Source organism: Hetaerina americana, unplaced genomic scaffold, assembly GCF_022747635.1.
Source record: "Hetaerina americana unplaced genomic scaffold, ioHetAmer1.1.p SCAF_10, whole genome shotgun sequence".
Classification (NCBI taxonomy): domain Eukaryota; kingdom Metazoa; phylum Arthropoda; class Insecta; order Odonata; family Calopterygidae; genus Hetaerina; species Hetaerina americana.
This window is the reverse complement of record NW_027286070.1, coordinates 53,999,808-54,018,996: the sequence shown is the minus strand read 5'-3', so window position 1 is coordinate 54,018,996 and position 19,189 is coordinate 53,999,808. Positions and strand designations below refer to the sequence as shown.

Sequence of the window (19,189 nt, the reverse complement as noted above, 5' to 3'; positions counted from 1 at the left end):
CAAATGAGGCCTGAAGAATCACCGGCGTTGCTGTAGGGAAATAATGGCGGCCAAACGTAAAGTTGATTCTCAGGTCCCAGCCGAGGAAAGTGACTTATTACTCATTAGGCCATTGTGAGTAACATAGGTTATCTATTCTAACTGCTAGAAAACTGTCGTTTTATATTATCCCTTAGTGAAATTTTGAGACTGAAAATTATTTATAATTGTTTATTTACATTCAGGGGTGCTGGACAAGAAGTGGGACGATCATGTATAATGTTAGAGTTCAAAGGAAAGAAAATCATGGTAAAATTTTGAGGTCATTAAATTATGTTATAATTTTCGAGGATAAATTCAAATAAATTTTTATTTCTATTTAAGTTGGATTGTGGAATTCACCCAGGCTTGTCAGGAATGGATGCATTGCCCTTCGTCGATTTGGTGGAAGCCGATGAAATTGATCTCCTTCTTGTATCACAGTAAGTGTGTGGAGAATTAATGCTATCAGTGTGTAAAAAAAGGTTATATGGGTATTATGAAGTGATCTGATTCGCAAATCGCTTCAAATCCACTTTAAGGTTCAGGGGATTTATGGTAGAAAGAGAGTTCAACAGCCTGGCTAAAATGGTTGATGAACTCAGTAGACAATATGACATGCTCTAGAGTGCCTATAAGATAAAATCCGCGAAACTGCTTTGAAAGCCGTACTGAATATTTATCTGACAGGGTTAGTATTATCCACGGAAGCTTATGGGTTTAACAGGAGCCGTTTAATTGCTGAATTTTTTAATCACAGCATGCTGCGCGTTATCCATTGTGTATATTAGTTCGTAGCCACTAAATTGCAACAACTTGTTATATATTGGCCAGTTTTTCTGTTCCCTACTCCAGACCCATTCCGTAAATCTTGCTGATTACATTGTTAACATTCGAAGAATGTTCATTCGAGTATGATGGATTAATCGCTTTAAGGTTTCAGGGTAGATATATATTTCGATGATGACGTTGTAAATAATTTTACTTTCTGTTAAAATGTACTCTTATTTTATTATTTAGCTTTCATCTGGACCACTGTGGCGCATTACCATGGTTCCTTATGAAAACCAGCTTCAAGGGCAGATGTTTTATGACACATGCTACTAAAGCGATCTACAGGTGGTTGCTGTCAGATTACATCAAAGTTAGGTAAGCTAATGTTTATCTATAATTATAATTTAAGCTGCCAATATGTTAATGAATCTTGCTAAAGTAGGTGCTCTTATTTATTTATTGACTTGATTGGTCAAGGTTTAGACTTATAGTCCCTTCCTCCACCTAACCCTTAGAAATTACATTGAAGACAATTACATACTACCAAGCCCTAGATGGAGGAGACTCCACCTAGGCGGGAATCTAACCCACGAGGACTTTGACTCATAAAATGCGAATTTTAATTTCAAATACCTATGTTTTGTTAGACTCATAACAACACTTGTATTCAGTGCTCTGCTTAACGAAAGGAGAAGACTCAATTTATGTGTAGCCATGAAGATAAAATTTGGAATTCACTGTAGGAGCCTGGGTCATTGTGATTTCTGAGATATTTGTTGCCCAGAACAATTATTCAAACTAATTGGCCATGGAAGCATCTTGTAGGTATGTATCTGAATCTCACTGATGTAAATTTGGTGTTCATGTTCTTCGTTTTACAAGTAAACCCAGTGATATATCTTTTATTTCAACAAAACCAAAATCTCAATGAGCACTAAGACTATAGAATGAAATACAATCTCATATGAAAGGCATTTATGAGAATATTAATGAATAAAATAGAAAGAGTATAATAAAGACGTTCTGGAGCAACTTAATTAAACACTTCATGGTACTTGTATCTAAGATAGCCAAAGTGATGCTGAAGAGCCTCACAAATGAACTCAGGCTAAACAAAAAATCACACAGGCAAGGAAAAGAAATACAATTGGTTGAGAATAAACAGTCTTGAAGAAACAGGAAAGTATGGTTCAATCCAAATAATTCTCCTGTCATGTTTCTCAAACTTAAAAAAAGAACTTGGTTATCTTAACATGATTTGTGTTTTCAATTATTACAGTATTTAGTTCTCATTCACTCTATTGCAATGTATTGCATAGTTTAAGTATAAAAAAACCATAAAGACAGTAATGAACCCGAAGGTCGGTTAGGTAGGTGATGGTAGAGCTCACCCAGTACTAAGCCCAACAGCGTGTGAAATTCACACTTCAGGGGGGCCAGTTCCTTTCCCTGTGCTGGTTATGGTTTCCCAGGAAGATCTGGTACCCGAAAATTCACATAGCTTGGGTGGAGCTGCAGGTGCTCAGAGACTTGCCCAAGAATCAAATCTGGAACCCTCCGGTCAGTAATCCAATGCTCTACCCCTTGGACTACCGCGCCCATACAGTTGAAGTATATTTAAAATATTTCAAGTCTGCTGCATTCATTATTATCACTATAGGAGGTAAATTTTCTGTAGTTTCTACTTGCATAACCTTTTAAAACATGATACAAGCATAAAAAACCTAAACCTTTAATTTACAGTAATAATTCCTAGATATATAGAGACCTATTTTGTCAAGGAAAGAGGAGGAAGGGCAAAAGAGATCTTTAAAATGTGTTGTTTTGGATTTTGAGCATTTGTACTGTAGGTTCATAGTGATGTCTTAATATCCAGCTAATATGCAGGTTGAATACTGTATGTGGTCATATCAAATTATTTCCTTAAACTAAAATAATAAACTAAATTAATCAAAGATTTAATTTATTTGTTTCTTGAAGTTACTATCCAATTTTGAATCAAGAGATGTTGTGATGTAAAATCATTCACAGATGACTTACAAACAATATTTCATAATACAGTCTCAGGTTTTTGCTAATTCTTGTTGTGACTTCCAGTATTTAAGTATTGCACTTCATTCATTTTCTTTAATTTGAATTTTCAGTAACATTGCTACCGAGCAGATGCTGTATACAGAAGCAGATCTAGAGGCCAGCATGGACAAGATTGAGACAATAAACTTTCATGAGGAAAAGGATGTTTTTGGTGTTAAGTTCTGGGCATACAATGCAGGGCATGTTTTGGGAGCTGCTATGTTTATGATAGAAATTGCTGGAGTAAAGGTATGCCTTCATCCAATAGTTCTTATGAATGCCTATTTTATTTATATATTTTAAATGAATTTTGTGTAATTTTTCCATTATTCGTTCATGTGATTGTAATTTGAAGTTTTATGTTTTTGATTATGGTAAACTGTAGTTTTTCTCTTCTTAGTTTTAGGCTTAAAAAAATAATGGAGAACTATAAAAATGATGTAAACTTCTTAAATCACACTTCCATCCCTGAAAGTGTTTTGATTTTCTCTTGCTTATAAAAATAGGTATAAAATTTGGAGTCTGCAATAGACCCAGAAACTGAGTTTTGTCAATCTTGATTCAATGGGAATGCGAAGAAGATTCAACTTAATTTGCAACTTATAGAATTTAATAAAACTTTGCTTTGGAAATAGTGCAACAGCTTGTAAAATATTGTAGGTTAAATTTTGACATTTTTACAGTAATAAATCAAAAGAAATGGGTAAATTATGGTCAATTTTCAGACTGATTAAAATAATAATTATGAACATCCAAGTTGGGAAATTGAGGTTTGATAAGCATACTCTTTAGACATCTGTCTGATATGGAAATTGTTGGAAAATTCAATTTTCACTAGCATTATGCTAGAGAGAGCTTCACAAGTCAAGTTTGGTTCATATTTTCATTTTATTGTAATAAGGATGAAAATTTTGGATGGACACAGACCAACCCCTCCTACATTTATAAGCATGAATTAGCATACACAACTAAATGCAGCACACTCACATAGCATATTACAATAATTTGTCTCTTAATTTTTGCCATAAATTGATTATTTGTAAATAATTTTGCATCTCCTTATATTTTTGTACTTTGGCCCATCAAAATTCATCAATTTGGCACTAATATCAACTATAACATACATTTCTATAATCATGCTGTCATTGAATTTAATTTGCAGATACTGTATACTGGAGACTTCTCAAGGCAAGAGGATCGGCATCTGATGGCAGCAGAAATCCCTAATGTTCATCCTGATGTCCTTATAACGGTATACATTTTTTCATTATTTAAGATAACTATAAATGAGGCATGTTTTTTTCAGTTAAGTGCCATTTTCAAATGCAAAAACTAGTATGCATTTTTTACAATTAAATTTTTTACATGAAGGTCTGTACTTAAATCTACTTTTCAAAACAGTTTTCACTAATAATAAGGCAATTATCACATCATAGAACCAACTTTTGAATCCCATCCTCAAATAAGTCTGCTGTCCAATTAGACAGCCACTGCAAAATGGTCATTTTGACCTAATTATCATCGTCGTGGCCTTGACCGCCCAGATGCATCTTATGCCACCCATGTTTTGTCACCAGTGACAATTTGTCTTGAACAAATCATCACCTTCTCTATTGTCTAGGAAACTGCCCTACTGCTCAATTAAACTCAGTGCATTGAATAACTGCTTGCTTTTTTGCACCTCAGTCTACATTTTATACAATGTGAGTGCAGCTTTCAATAATTTATATGTTCGGTCACAATTTAATAGAGAACATTTCAGGAAACTCATCAGAAAAATTGTAAAGCATATGTTCTCTTTCACCTTTTCATCAACTTTCTTCACAAAGCTTCAGTAATGATCATCATGAACATTGGTGTGTCCATCTCTAGAAGCTTTAACTTATTTCCATACCATTCCATCACTTGTTGTTTTCTCCACAAACTTCACTGACCTGGCAATGAGTTTCAGCTGCTTTCGCACCTTAAGCCCTAGGGAAATGAATCACAGCATATATTTCACAGTCAGTGGGAGTCTCAGTTGGCGGAGGAATTTTAAATACAATCAAATGCAAATGCAGGGTCGAATGTTTCCATAATAGCATCCATGGCTTCCTAATAGATATAGCTACATGGTGCACACGTGCCAAATGCCGACCGCAGCACTGAAGCACCCAAATTTCAAAGCAGTACTTGCTTAAAACACTGACTAATGATTTACTTTGCCATCTAGGTCAGGGGTAGCAAACCTATGGCTCATGTGTCCAAAGTGGCATGTAAAACCATTATTTTGGCAGATAGCTGGGAGGGTGGACAGGAAATTCCGCAGTGATCATTCGATGGATTGGCATGCAATTCAAGAGCATACTCTTATTATATGAATAAACATTGACAATTCATCACCAAAAGGTTCGCCATCCCTGATCTAGGTAGTGAAGTAAGTAGATGATAAACCTTAATGCGGCCTCTTCTGTAATCTTTTCCATTGACTTAACTAGAGACCCAATTTCAGAAAAATATTTAATTATAAATTGAAATTTTATTGCAGTAATATTGATGCCCCTTAAAATAGTTATCTTAAAGATATTGGCTGTGATTTGTGATTACTGTAATGGAAACATAATAGGTATTTATTTACCATAATGGCAACTATCCTCTTGCAGCAAATAGTGTATTCCTTCCCAAATCATGATAAAAGAACCTTACCAGAGTTTGCACTGAATTCCCAAATAAATGTGCTGGTGGTAAAATTTGTTCCCACGCACAGAATACTTGCTCTTCATTAATATGATGGTATCCAATATTTTTAGAAAAGATCATTTGACTGATTTGTCCAGTGCTGTAAATGTAGAGAACAGGGATCTCAAAAATACTGACAAAGTGTAATAAGGGATGGGTAGGGATATAGAAAGTGTAACATCAGATGAAGAGTAACCAGATTTTGATTGATGGAAAATAGAGATAGTAAAATTAGTAACTTTTGTGATCCAATGCATAAAGTGTTTGATTCAGTTGATAAAATGAATGAAAATGTGAGAAATTAAAGTTAGGTATATGGGTGGTATAATGTAAAGTTGGGGACTGTGATTTGAAACTGGTTGGCGAGGATCTGTGTAGAGTTGTGGCAAATCTCCTGGCTTCTCACCCTGAGGGCTCTGGTTCAAATCCCAGAGTTGCCAGTTAAATTCAGTGGTATCCCAATCCCTATTTGTGTTGCTTGGTGGAGAGAACTCTAAGCGGAGTATGCCATCTTTTAGATAGGATGTTTAATTGTGGACCACTTCGTGCCTTTCATTATGAGTAGGCTAATGCAGATGCCAGGATTCTATCTATTCTTCCTTCATTACTTCATTATACTACCTCTAATGTATTAATCTATCCCAATCAAAAAAATGACCTTATCTGTCTGTTGCCTCTCCTATTAACTACTACTACAATATGTGGCAATATGAGAGTGGTTCCTGTGGTTATTTCATTTATTTGCTTTTGCATATTTATGTGGCAGATATGTTACGCAATATGATTAATTGCTTCATTGTGTTGATTAAATTAATCTGATGCATTAAACTCCAGGAGTCAACATATGGCACTCACATCCACGAGAAGCGGGAAGAGAGAGAGGCACGATTCACAAGCCTTGTTCACGACATTGTTAACCGAGGGGGACGCTGTCTCATTCCAGTGTTTGCCCTGGGCAGGGCCCAGGAGCTGCTCCTTATTCTTGGTTTGTGATATTCAAACAATTTGTTTTACTTCTAGAATTCACAAGATGTTTGACAAAGTAGATAGTCATAGTGTTTAATGGACCTGAAAATATAATGTCTAGTCAAGAAATTTGGTCTTGTTATTTTGCTAAATAGTATAGGTAAGGGCAATTTACATGGATGAATGAAATCCTTATTATTATATTCTCATAAATTGGAATTTCAATGGAATGCAAATTTTCCAATGCGTTTTTTGACAGGATGTCAATAATTTTATGTTTTGTCATTATTGTTTGGAGATTGATAGATTTAATATTAGATTAAACCTATTGTATATAGTGCATAAGCAGTAGTATGAGATTTGGGAGTTAAGAATTTCAAAAATAATGGCATTGTATGTACACAGCCATTAGCGGTAGAAATTTACACTTCCTTTTGTTGTTCATATTGCTCCATAATAATGTGCAAAAGATAGAGAACACAGTGCCCTAAAATCTATGAGCAAAATATTGAATAAAATGCAAGTAATCCTGTGGGTGTGTGTTGTGTGTTAGTCATCATCATAAAGCTTTAAAGTCTTGATATGAAAGTGCAATACAAGTTTATAAGTCTAAATGTTATTCTTAAAAACTTATTTAAATTTGCCTAATCAAATTGTATATATTTGCCTGTAAATTATTCATTTCTTAATGGCATTATAAATTTAGAATTTTTTTACTCATTACCTTAATTCATTTTCTCTCATGTTGTGAAGTCAGTTTGCTTCAGTCAATCTCTTATGAAATTTACCCCTATCCATTGAAATCAAGTTAAAAAAAACTTTCAATTGAGTGCTTATCTGGTTACAAAAGTGCATAATAGATTATAGTCTTTTCTGGTATGTTGTTAGCAGGAGTCTCTTTTGTTCCCTTACTTTAATGAGTGGGCTTTAAAATATAAGGGACTTTTTCAATTCACTTCTATTTATAAAGTAACTCATTTTTGGCTCTCTACAACGGCCCTTGAAAAGTGGAAATTAAGGCTTTTACTGTAAACGGTGCAACCTCTTTAAGACACTACCCACCCACACTGCTACAACTTTTGTTTATACACTTAAGGAACTGTCTCATCCATGATGCACATTTCTCCAAGGCCCTTAAACGTGAACATTAATCATATAGCCAAACTCTTCTGTTGATTACTAACTGGTAATTGAACTCATTTTTTTCCTGCACCTTAAGGAACTGTAATGTTTTTGTTGTTCATTCCAGTTACGTGGTCAAAATAAGAGAAAATATTAGAAATAGGACAAATTATCCACAACACACATGTTCACTTTTCTTTCCCCTGCATTCCTCTTGAGATACATATAATACAGTGCATCATTTTGAACACATGAATAGGTATTGGAGTAGCAGTCGTGGGGTGAGAACCTGTATGCATCCATAGATTCTCAAGTATATGATTAATAACAATCAGTAAATGTAGAAAATGCACTTTCAGTTTGTTTATTCTTAGCTTGTAGGTAGTATCAGGATTGACTTCATATTCAGTTAGAGAGTAAGAGGAAGAACACAGTTTACTGGATACATTTTGCATTGATTGTAAATTTTAGTCATTCTAATTTAAATGTGCTTAGTGTTGTCAAATTTAGTCCTGTGAAGATTTTGCTGTGTAATTTTAATTTTAAATGCTATCGAAAAATTTGTTTTTCATCCTTCCAACACCTGTGAAGAAATCTCAAGCACTGGACACCATCACAAAATATTCAACTCGTATTACTGGTGACAGATGCTGTTGCTGTATTATACTTTCCTGCAAAATTATTGCATAGTTGACAGCATTGTGCCAATCAATGTGCCAATCACAGCCGACCTCACTCACCAGATTCCTTAACAACTATTGCTATGAATTGATTCCTCCTTCCACCTTATTTACATCTGGTTTTGATTTATTTAGTCTCATCGGCTTATCGTAATGATATTTACTGCAATTGCAATATATTTCTGCTTCTAGAAACGTTATCTAATGATTGCCAATAATGAGTGTTGTTTATGTCTTTTAATTTGTGTAGTTTTCTATCACTGGAAATAAAATATATTATTTCAAAGTGCTCATTAAAACTAAATAAAATTTTTTCACATTCTTCCAGATTAAATGAAACTTAAGGACTTTCGTACTCTTTCTGGGTAGTTAGAAGATTTGATTAAGTACTAAGAAATAGGGAGTGGTTGTTGCTTCTCCGAGAGTGACTTGAGAATTTTCTCATGCTGTGAATAAAGCATCTTATATAATACCTTAAAGAACACCTTTTATTTCTGAATTAAGATATTTCAGAAGAAATATCCATGGCCTCTTAAATACTTGTTGAGTAAACATTACAAAAATTAACAATTGTCATTAATTAGTCTCTTCAAGTTCGGTTCCAAAGCATTCGTATCTTCCAAAATAAGCCTAACTAAATGGTGAAGGGAGCACTAATTGTGAAATGCTCTCCGATGGATATACTATTGTCACTTTCCTTTTTTGTGGTATCTAAACAGACTTTACAGATAGATTTATAGAATTTATTGCCAATTAATTATTATCGATTTTATTGAACAAGTATGTTGTTGATAAATTGTTATATTAAAATGATGGAAAAATAACTAGATTAATGTGTTGATATCTCTAATGCATTAACTTCTAAATATTTTATCACAGATGAATACTGGAGCCAACACCCAGAACTACATGACATTCCAATATACTATGCCTCCTCACTAGCAAAAAAGTGCATGGCAGTTTATCAGACTTATGTCAATGCAATGAATGACCGCATCAGAAGACAAATCGCTATTAATAACCCATTTGTGTTCAGACACATTTCTAACCTCAAGGTGAGCATTTACTCTCAAAAAAATCTGGTACCACTCTTTTCTTTCCAACCATTTCATTGATAAAATAGTTTTTGATGTCTTGTTTTAAAGTGGTTGGGGCCTATTGCTTTTTATGAATGTTTATTCATATTTGAAATGGAAAACAAAATAATTGTCTTGTTTATTTCTCTGCCAATATAAGTGGTGGAAGGGTACTAATTAATTTAAATCTTTTTCTTGTAACTCATTATCTAATAATGCAAGCTGCTGCACATACAGTAGAGAACTTTTATCATTCCCTATTTCATACTCTTATCCATCTACTATTGGATAATGATCGATCAACTACCGAAAATTTATCCTATTTCATCAAAGGTATGGGTACTTATAGCAAGTTCTCATTGTATTATGTGTCAAAAGTTCATTTTGTAGCAAAATTGAAATTATGAGAAACCCTTTACTACCTAAGGTCCATTAATATTCAGACAATGTTCGTGAAATAGGAACAGTTAATAAATGTTGTTGACTGTATGAAATTTATTTAATATACATGCTATTGTGCATGTAATATACTGTTTATTGGTGGCCATATTTTGACCTGCTGTAACAATTGAATTCAAAATATTGCATCATACGTACATATTTAGACACGTGTGCCTATTACTTATGTTCCATATTTTAGATTTATATTTAATGTTTTCTTTGCTTATGAAGAGATTTAGTTATTAGTTATATTGAAGTCTTTGATGAAAGCATACTATTTGTTATTTTAGGGCATTGACCATTTTGAGGATGTTGGCCCATGTGTAGTGATGGCCTCGCCTGGTATGATGCAGAGTGGTCTCTCAAGGGAACTGTTTGAATCATGGTGTACAGATGCAAAGAATGGGGTCATCATTGCTGGTAAGGAATGAGCAAGGTTATGGCCATGAAGTACCATACTGTCCTGATTAAATAACTCCTCTTTTCATTGAATCCTGAATCATTAATTGTATGTCCCAATTTGGAAGTTATTTAAATTGTATTATGAACTTGTTCATTCCCATGTAAGATCCCCATTTCATGTCAGAAATAGACAACCTGAATTCTAAACCTGTTAACCAGGATTAAGTTTGGTGATAACAAGTGCTAACAAATTCTACTAAATTTCAGTGTAATAATTTTTTATCATAATAGGTTATTGTGTAGAAGGTACTTTGGCGAAGATGATTCTCTCTGAGCCAGAAGAAATAGCAACCATGTCTGGTCAGAAGTTACCCCTGAAGATGTCTGTTGACTACATTTCCTTCTCAGCACATACCGATTATCAGCAAACAAGTGAATTCATTCGAATTCTTAAGCCACCACATGTGGTAAGTAATGAGTGCCTTTGGTAATTGGCTGATAAATTCAGAGAAAAAAAATTCACCAGCCCTCCGTAACAGAGAAAGCATTAATGGCTCATTCGATAGGTTTTGGTGCATGGAGAACAGAATGAAATGAGCCGTCTCAAGGCTGCATTAATGCGAGAATATGAGGATGATGCATCAACCAGCATTGAGATCCACAATCCTCGAAACACAATGGCTGTGGAGCTTTATTTCCGGGGTGAAAAAATGGCCAAGGTTGGTACACGTCAATGTGCTGTTGTTTTCTTAGTTGAACGTACGCATACCACTATTTCATAATAATAGAAAATATAATAATGCTGTGCTAATTACTTATAATTGGTGAGGTGACGGAAGGTGATGTCCATTTTCCATTGAAAGTAGAAATTTCTTATTAATCATGATTAATTTTAGAGTAAATTATCAATCTTTAAGTTTAAAAGCAATAATAATATATTTCAGGTCATGGGAACCCTTGCAATGGAGAAACCAAAGCCAGATCATAAACTCTCTGGCATTCTAGTCAAAAGGAATTTCAACTACCACATGCTTGCCTCTTGCGATCTATCAAGTAAGTTGCAAATCTTTTTGAGTTATCTGAGCCAGCAATTTGAATATTTTGGAGCATTTATCTAAGGAATACCATGGAGTAATTGAATTGATTGATGGAAATAACAGTAAAAGTTGTTTGCATCATGGATAAATAATATTCAGTTGTATGTCATATTTCAGTATTTTTAAAGATTAAGTGCAAATTATTTAGTTTGGTTAATTACAGAAACAAAAAATCATTGGGGTATGTTGACATTGATTTTTTATGCTATGGCTTTGAAATTTAGGATATCAATTACATTGTTTGTATAATTAAGGCACATATACAAAAGTTAACAGGTTTTAATTTCATTGTAATTTCTACCATGTTGAAAAATATGCCCCTGATATCATAATTGATGCATCTATTTAATTTATATGTGCTTCATATTTCATTAATTTTCAGAGTACACTGACATGAGTATGAGTCAAGTGGTTCAGCGACAGAGTGTTCACTTTTCTGGGTCATTGTTGATACTGAAACATACACTGATGCAACTGGCAGGTACAATGGACCTCCTGGATGAAAACCACATGCGTTTGTTCAACACTGTTGACTTGACAGTAGATGGAAAGGTGCTGACACTAGAGGTATGATCACAGTATTACTTATTTATGTAATTGTTACTATGGTGCTTGGTTTTTTGAAAGGAGGAGGTGTCAGAAAACCTATGTCTTTTCTTGAGATCAGGGTACTTCACAATTGCCCATGGCAGATAATTGGAGAATGATTGATTTTCAGATGAAATTATTTTTCTCCAAGCTTATTCAAACTGTCAGAACTTTGTAGATGGTTCCTTAAATTTGAATGGACAGTTTAAATTATTTGTTGATGTAGGATTACCAAAGGGTGTTGAAGGGGAGAACTCATGAACCAAAAATGGAATTATTTCATTGGGAGATGTCAAATTTCTTCCAACTGCTTTGTCGGTGTGAATAGGGAAAAAACTGCTATAAGCTTGAATTAATAAGTGGGATTGGATAAACCTTTGTTGAAATATATGCCAATATAAATTATCTCTGTAAGTTTTGACTCTCTTCCATCTTCAGTTTTCCCTTTTAACAGAAGTTTAAATCTTGAACTTCATGTACACAATATTCTGCTCTGCAGTGCCCTCAACCAGTTGCTTAAAAGTTGAACTATTACCATAGACTTGAACAAAAAACACCATTTTCATTCTGGTTGAAAGTAATTAAAAATGTATGTCAAGATCACTATACATACATGTTTATGCCATAGCTCTAAAGTTTTCCAAGTAATTTATCAAAATTACTATGTATCACCACTGGCTCACGATGTGGTTATAGAATAGGCGTAAATGTATTATTATTGTACAAGGGTGGTCCCAGGAGCACCCAGCCTGACCTAGAGATGGCAGTAGTTGTTTGAAAAATATCACTGTATTAGAAAGTATGCAATCTATAAAGAATATGTTCCAAGTTTGAAGATGCCTCCTTGTTTAGCATTTGTTTGGCCGCCATCAATAGTGAGCGTTTTCAGTGAATTTGTGAAAATGGAGAAAATTGGTCATCGTTATGTGATACAATACTTTTATTTGAAAAGCCTCAGCCCAACCAATATAAAAGCTGAACTGGATGCCACTCTGGGTGAGTCTGCTCCTTCGTTTACAACATTGGGTAGCAAAGTTTAAATGAGGCAGTACGAACTGTCAAGACAAGCATCACATTGGTCGACCAAATGGGGTTACAACTCCAGAAATGGTGAAGAAAATCCACAAAGTGATACTGGATGATCGTCCACTGAAAGTGCACAAGCTAGCAGACATGAGAAAGATGGGTGTCGCGTTTGCTCTCATTAGAGCGAAGCTAGTGTGGTGAAGATGTTTCAATTGAGTGTTCAGCAAAGCTTCACAGCAACAAAGCAGAATTTTCGCACCGTTTCCTATCCATGGATGAAACATGTGTCCATTACTTCACACCCGAGACAAAAGAACAATCAAAACAATGGATTCAAAAGAGAGAACTGACTCCAAAGAAGGTGAAGACTGTTTCATCTGCAGGCAAGGTCATGGCATTGGTTTTTTGAGATGTGCATGGGATAATTTTCATTGACTATCCTGAAAAAGAAAAATATATCATCGGCGAGTATTATGCGAACTTATTGCAACATTTGAGTGAAGAAATCAAGCAAAAGCGGCTAAATTTGGCTAAGAAGAAAGTGTTGTTTTACAAGGCAATGCACCACCTCACAAATCTATTATTGCAATGGCGAAAATTCATGAATTAAAGTTTGAATTGCTACTTCATGCACCCTATTTGCCAGAATTAGCCCCCTCCAATTAATTTATGTTCGCAAACTTGAAAGAATGGCTCAATGGTCAAAGATTTTCCAACCATGAAGAAGTGATGTCGGCAGTTAATGACTGTTTTGAGGTGAAATACAGTTCTTTCTCTAAAAAGGGCATCGAACTTATTGATCATCCCTGGGAAAAGTGTTAAGAGTTGAAAGGAGATTATGTTGAAAAATAAACACATTTTTTTCAAAAATTTTTGTTTTCTATGTTGGGTCAGGTACTTTTGGGATAACCCTCATATTAATGTACTGCTCCAGCTCTTTGAAATGTGTATTACTTCATTCTGTTCTAATAGGTCTTTTTTCATTGACAAGGTATTGGGTAACCAATGCAGTTTCTAAATGTTGGTAAATGTATCCTGTGTTCTAAATGTTGGTAAGTGTAGCTATCCCTATGTCAAAATTCAATGTAAATAAGGAACTTAATGTAATTAAAACATAAGCAGTAAACAATGGTTATTCAGAAGATCTAATAAATAAACTTAAATGGAATAAACTTACAAAAATAGCCTTAAGCCACATTTACAACCCCGAACATGTAAAAGATCCCACTGCCAAATGGCGGAGAAAACTACATCTTGGGACTATTTCTCAAAAAGTAATTAAAAGTTTACCTAAAGAAAAAATTAAATGTGCCTTTTACAGTCGTTCATGCCTTAAGAACCTGATCTCTCACACTAAAGACAAAGTCCCCGAAAACAAGAGGAGTGGAGTGTATGAGTTAAAGTGCTCGGATTGTAGCACAAAGTATATTGGGCAAACAGGACGGAAATTTAAAGAAAGGATTAAAGAACACCAAACATGTGTAAAAAATAAGGACATAACATCCCTCTTTGCAAAGCACCTCATCGAAAGTGACCACAAAAGTGACTTTGTGACAAAAATTATTCATTTTGAAGAAAAAGGTCAAAGGCTCGATGCTTTGGAGCAGTTAGAAATTTTGAAATGTGTCCGTTGGAAAGATGATCTTGCCAACGAAATTTTGTATCCCTCCCACTCCCCACTCCTAGACCTACCACTCTTCTAAATCAAAAATGTAATTCTCTTTTCTTCCCAGCTACATTGTAATCTTTTTACCCCTCCAACCTCCCTCTCTGACCAACCCCCCCCTCCTATGATCAGAAGGTATATATAGCCAGCGTGCTTCTATGAGGACCACCTGATGATGACGTTCAACGTCGAAACCTGGGTCGTGTTTTTAAATAAAGTGTGTGGAATTACAAATTCAATTATTTCATTACATTTTAATATGTTATGCAAATTCCACAAAGTTACGCCTGAGACAACAAATTTTAAATGTAGGTATGTGGGTCGTTCGATAAATGAATATAATTATTCCGCAAATATGACATTGTGTGTGATACAAACTCAATGGTATGCGCATTGATGACAATTGTAATTCAATGTTGGGGAAAGAATCTATGCTTTGAGAATACATACAATAGAGAAAACAAAAATATTCTTAATTTTTATCTACTGGTATACTTGAATTTCAAAATTGAGCCCATAAAACTGCTATTTTTTGCCAGAAGTGCAGAGTTGCATCATGAGAGCATCTTTATTTGTGAATGTAATATTGTGTACTCAGGTAATTTTTTATTGAATTGTCTTCTCTCTGCTGCTTCCCTGTTTTGCAGACACTTTCTAGACTAAGCTCGTGGATGTCAGGGTCACTGGGAAGCATCATAAAAGATAGATGGTCATAACTAATTATGAGGGGTATCTTGTTAGCAAATTTCTATGATGATTTACCTGGTTGTTACATACTTATTTCAACATTAAAATTCAGAACTCAAGGAATAATTGGATGCACCACCAAAGTTTATTGATTTGGTGAAAGTGTCTGACTAGTTTGTGAATCAAGAAAATGAATTTTCCCTTGAACTAAAAGATGCTTAATGGAAGTTGAGGCCCTCAGAGTACACACTGCATATTTACTACTGTTAAAAAGAGACGTTTCAGGCGTGATATGGTGGAATATCATGATTAATTAAAAATAGCAATTTTCCACAAAAATGTTTTACCACAACACATTTTTGTGGAAAATTGCTATTTTTAATTAATTTACTACTGTTATTAAAATGAAAGAACAATAAAAGGGAATGCTCAATTATGTACTCATTGAATTATTTGTCTCCCTTCAGTGGGTTGCTAGTCCTGTTGCAGACATGTATGCTGATGCTGTTTTGGTTGGGGTTCTGCAGGCAGAATCCCTGGATGAATCAACTATAAGTAGTAAATTTTTCCAGCAACCTTCTAAATTGGACAGGATGCATTTCAAGGTAGATTTGACTGAAGATGCATAATATTTACATGAATGAAGTTGAGGCTGTAGAATTACATGTGCCAGTTACTGTGACATTCAGAATGTGACAACATAGCTCTTATCCTTCCATTTTCAAAAGCCTGAAGGTGACACACTTCTTACTCTTTAGTTTCTTGTTCTAGGGGAAGATTTTGTGTCAAGCAGGAATTACCATCTAGAGCAATGGATCTTGATTAAATAATAAAAAAATGGTTGATTGTACATATTCATAAACATCTATTAGCGGTGCGAAGAGAGTAGCACTAATTAGCTGTGAAATGGGTTAGGTAATTAAGAATGGAGGGAAATTAAAAAGATGTTTTGGAATCAGTTCACTCTTAACTGAAAAGAACCTCATTGCCTCATGAGTGCCCATACCATGTGCTCAGTTAAGGATCAGAATTTCAAAGGCAGTGAACGGCATTGGATGGCACTCTATTGATAACGTATGTTGTTATACTTTTTTAGTAAATGCCAATTGCATAACTTATTTTGTAGGAATGTCTAATTGAGCTTCTTCAAGATATGTTTGGAGAAGAGTCTGTGCCGAAGATTTTTAAGGGAGAGAAACTCTATGTTACGGTGGACAACAAAAGAGCAGATATTGACCTGCATAACCTTGTAAGATATTTATTTTTACACATTGCTATATTTTTGGAACCTAAAAGTGATCGTGTTAATGTCATGCATGTTTTATGAGTCTTGAGAAAGTAGTAATATTGAAGTAATCAGTGTCCTTTTAAGTATAGATGTATGTTGACATTATTTTGACTGTTTCAGGAGGTGATCTGCAAAGAAGATGAGACTTTTCAACAAATCGTTCGAACAGCTGTTACAAAATTATTTCAGTCCTTATCACCTACTCCATTTGAAGTTATGAAGCCATGATGATTGAATGCTCATCCACGCTGGGTTGTGAGAATTGTGTTGATTAACTATAAAAATCTCACAGCACTAACATTTTATGTTTTCTGCATCTTGGAGAAGACTTGTACATGATTTTCACTATGATTTGAAGCTATGTTTAGCCTGATTTATTTTATAAGAAAAGAATAAAATGTTATTTCTAAGTTTTGTCAGTTACACATCAAACTCTGAAAATTCCTGAGTTGCTTTCACTTGGAAGTCTCGCAATTAAGTCGTAACACGTGTGCTGAACTGTGTCAAAATAGGTTATTAGAGCGCATGTACAGTTTCCTATTACTCTCCAGTGAAATGTGTATTCTATGGCATTTAGGTACACAACTATCTGGTTCAAATTTGTATACACTAATGTCCTCAATTTTGTTTTTTAAAAAGTTAACAGGTGAATAATTTGTTGATTTCAGCATTGTTATAGTAAAAAAGCCTCAGTTCGGTGAACCTAGTCTTTGCAATCTCCACAAACCACATTTTGTATAACATATCCAAATGGTGGAATGCTGGGCTACTAATCAAAGGGGTCATGTTTGAATATGGTGGATGGCCTAGGGGCTCTCTCAGCTTCACCCACGTAATTTTTTGGGTACCGGAACTTCCTTGGAAACTGTAGGTGGCATAGCAAAAGGAACTGGCCCCTCTTCCCTGATGTGTGAATTTCACATGATGACAGACTTAGTACTAGATGACATCTACCTTCTCCAATTCACCAAACTAATCTTAAGGTTGGTAACTTTAATTCGTGGTATCAAAGGAAATGGTGTCAAAATCTACCAAGTGAGTACCAAATGGTGCCAGGTCCAAAATGCTTATTTCTTATTACTACGAGGGTCATCCGGAAAGTAGTACCCGTTCGTGAAATAAAGACACAAAAGTAAATATTAACAAACATAAAAAATTTTATTTGAAAGAGGATACTTTAAACTACTTCTCAACATAATCTCCAAGCAAATTAAGGCATTTGTCATAACGTGTGACAAGTTTCTGTATTCCTGCTGCATAGTCCTTCGCCGCCAGCTCATTGAGATACGCGAGGGACCCATCTTGCACAAATTTTTGCATAATGCAGATGGTGTTTAACAATTTCATGAACAATTGTTCGAGAAACATTGGGAAAATGCTCACAGATGTCATCAATGGTGACGCGCCGATCGTTCCTCACGAATTCGTCAACTGAGCTCACCAGTTGGTCTGTAATGACAGACGGTCTCCCCGAACGCTCATCGTCGTGTGTGTTCCCCCTCCCCATGTTGAAGTTGCGACACCACCGCCGAACAGACGACTCGTCCATTACATTGTCTCCATACACCTCCTTTAATTGGCGATGAATATCACATGGGCGAACGTTTCTTGCATTGAGGAATTTAATCACTGCCCTCACTTCACAACTGGCGGCGTTCTCAATTTTTTTAAACATTGTAAACAATCACAGAAACAACACAGGCAATGCTAGCGTCACGCAACTTGGCTCAGAGAAGGCAGACAAGCCACTGAAGCTATCTGACCTCGTCCAGCGGCTACTCGCGTCGTCAGCACTTCATGCGGCACGAACGGGTACTACTTTCCGGATGACCCTCGTATATGCATCTAAAATTAATTTTTTCTTTTGGCGAAAAACACTTTTGAAGTTGTCTACCTTTATGAGAATGATTTTATAAGCCTCTTCCTTTCATTAGCTTGACTCTTAGGATGATTGATGGGTTAGAGGCAGTAAGTATTGGCTAGGATGAATGTTAACACAGTATTTGGCTATGCCTAAACATGTTATCCAAGTTGTTTTATTTGCTCTAATAAGAAAAAGAAGTCAATGCAACAATTTCAGTTTAAAAATCATTTGCCTTGACTGGGATTTGAACCCGGATCCCTCAATGTCCAGTCGAGTGCTTTAGCCAGTTAAGCTATGAAGGCATCCTCTTAAACTCTGAAATTTAGAGGAAAAAGAAGGGCCAAGGGTTGAGTTACATCAAATATATTTGCTACTAAAGACTTAACTATGAGGTATGAAATGGTGTCATTTAGCATGACAGACCATTCATTACTATATGAGGTCTGCCCGAAAAAGATCCAGCCATGCAATGTTTAGAAAAAAATAGCCTACCTAGAACAATGGGGCCTTAGTTGCCTTCAAAGTATTCCCCTTAGGACCAAACATGCTTATCCCAGTATCTTTTCCACATTTCAAAGCAACCAGTAAAGTCCATTTTCAGAATGGTCATCAGCTGCCCCATCGCATTCTCTTTTATTTCGTCAGCATCAAGAATTTCGTGTTACGGTTGCAAGGGACTTGCTACAAATAATGACCTAGGTTT

General features: G+C 35.1%; 1 protein-coding gene across 1 annotated transcript; it reads left to right on the top strand.

Annotated features, from left to right (window-relative positions):
* The first annotated feature begins 21 nt into the window (after positions 1–21).
* On the top strand, positions 22–17,037 carry Cpsf73 (cleavage and polyadenylation specificity factor 73). Its single transcript, XM_071598659.1, has 16 exons — positions 22–114; positions 225–288; positions 364–461; positions 1,039–1,167; positions 2,937–3,114; positions 4,028–4,117; positions 6,418–6,568; positions 9,231–9,406; positions 10,159–10,288; positions 10,562–10,737; positions 10,837–10,989; positions 11,215–11,323; positions 11,750–11,934; positions 15,802–15,939; positions 16,461–16,583; positions 16,743–17,037. The coding sequence occupies exons 1-16, from the start codon at positions 44–46 to the stop codon at positions 16,848–16,850; spliced, it is 2,079 nt and encodes a 692-aa protein (XP_071454760.1). The 5' UTR covers positions 22–43; the 3' UTR covers positions 16,851–17,037.
* The last annotated feature ends 2,152 nt before the right edge of the window (positions 17,038–19,189 follow it).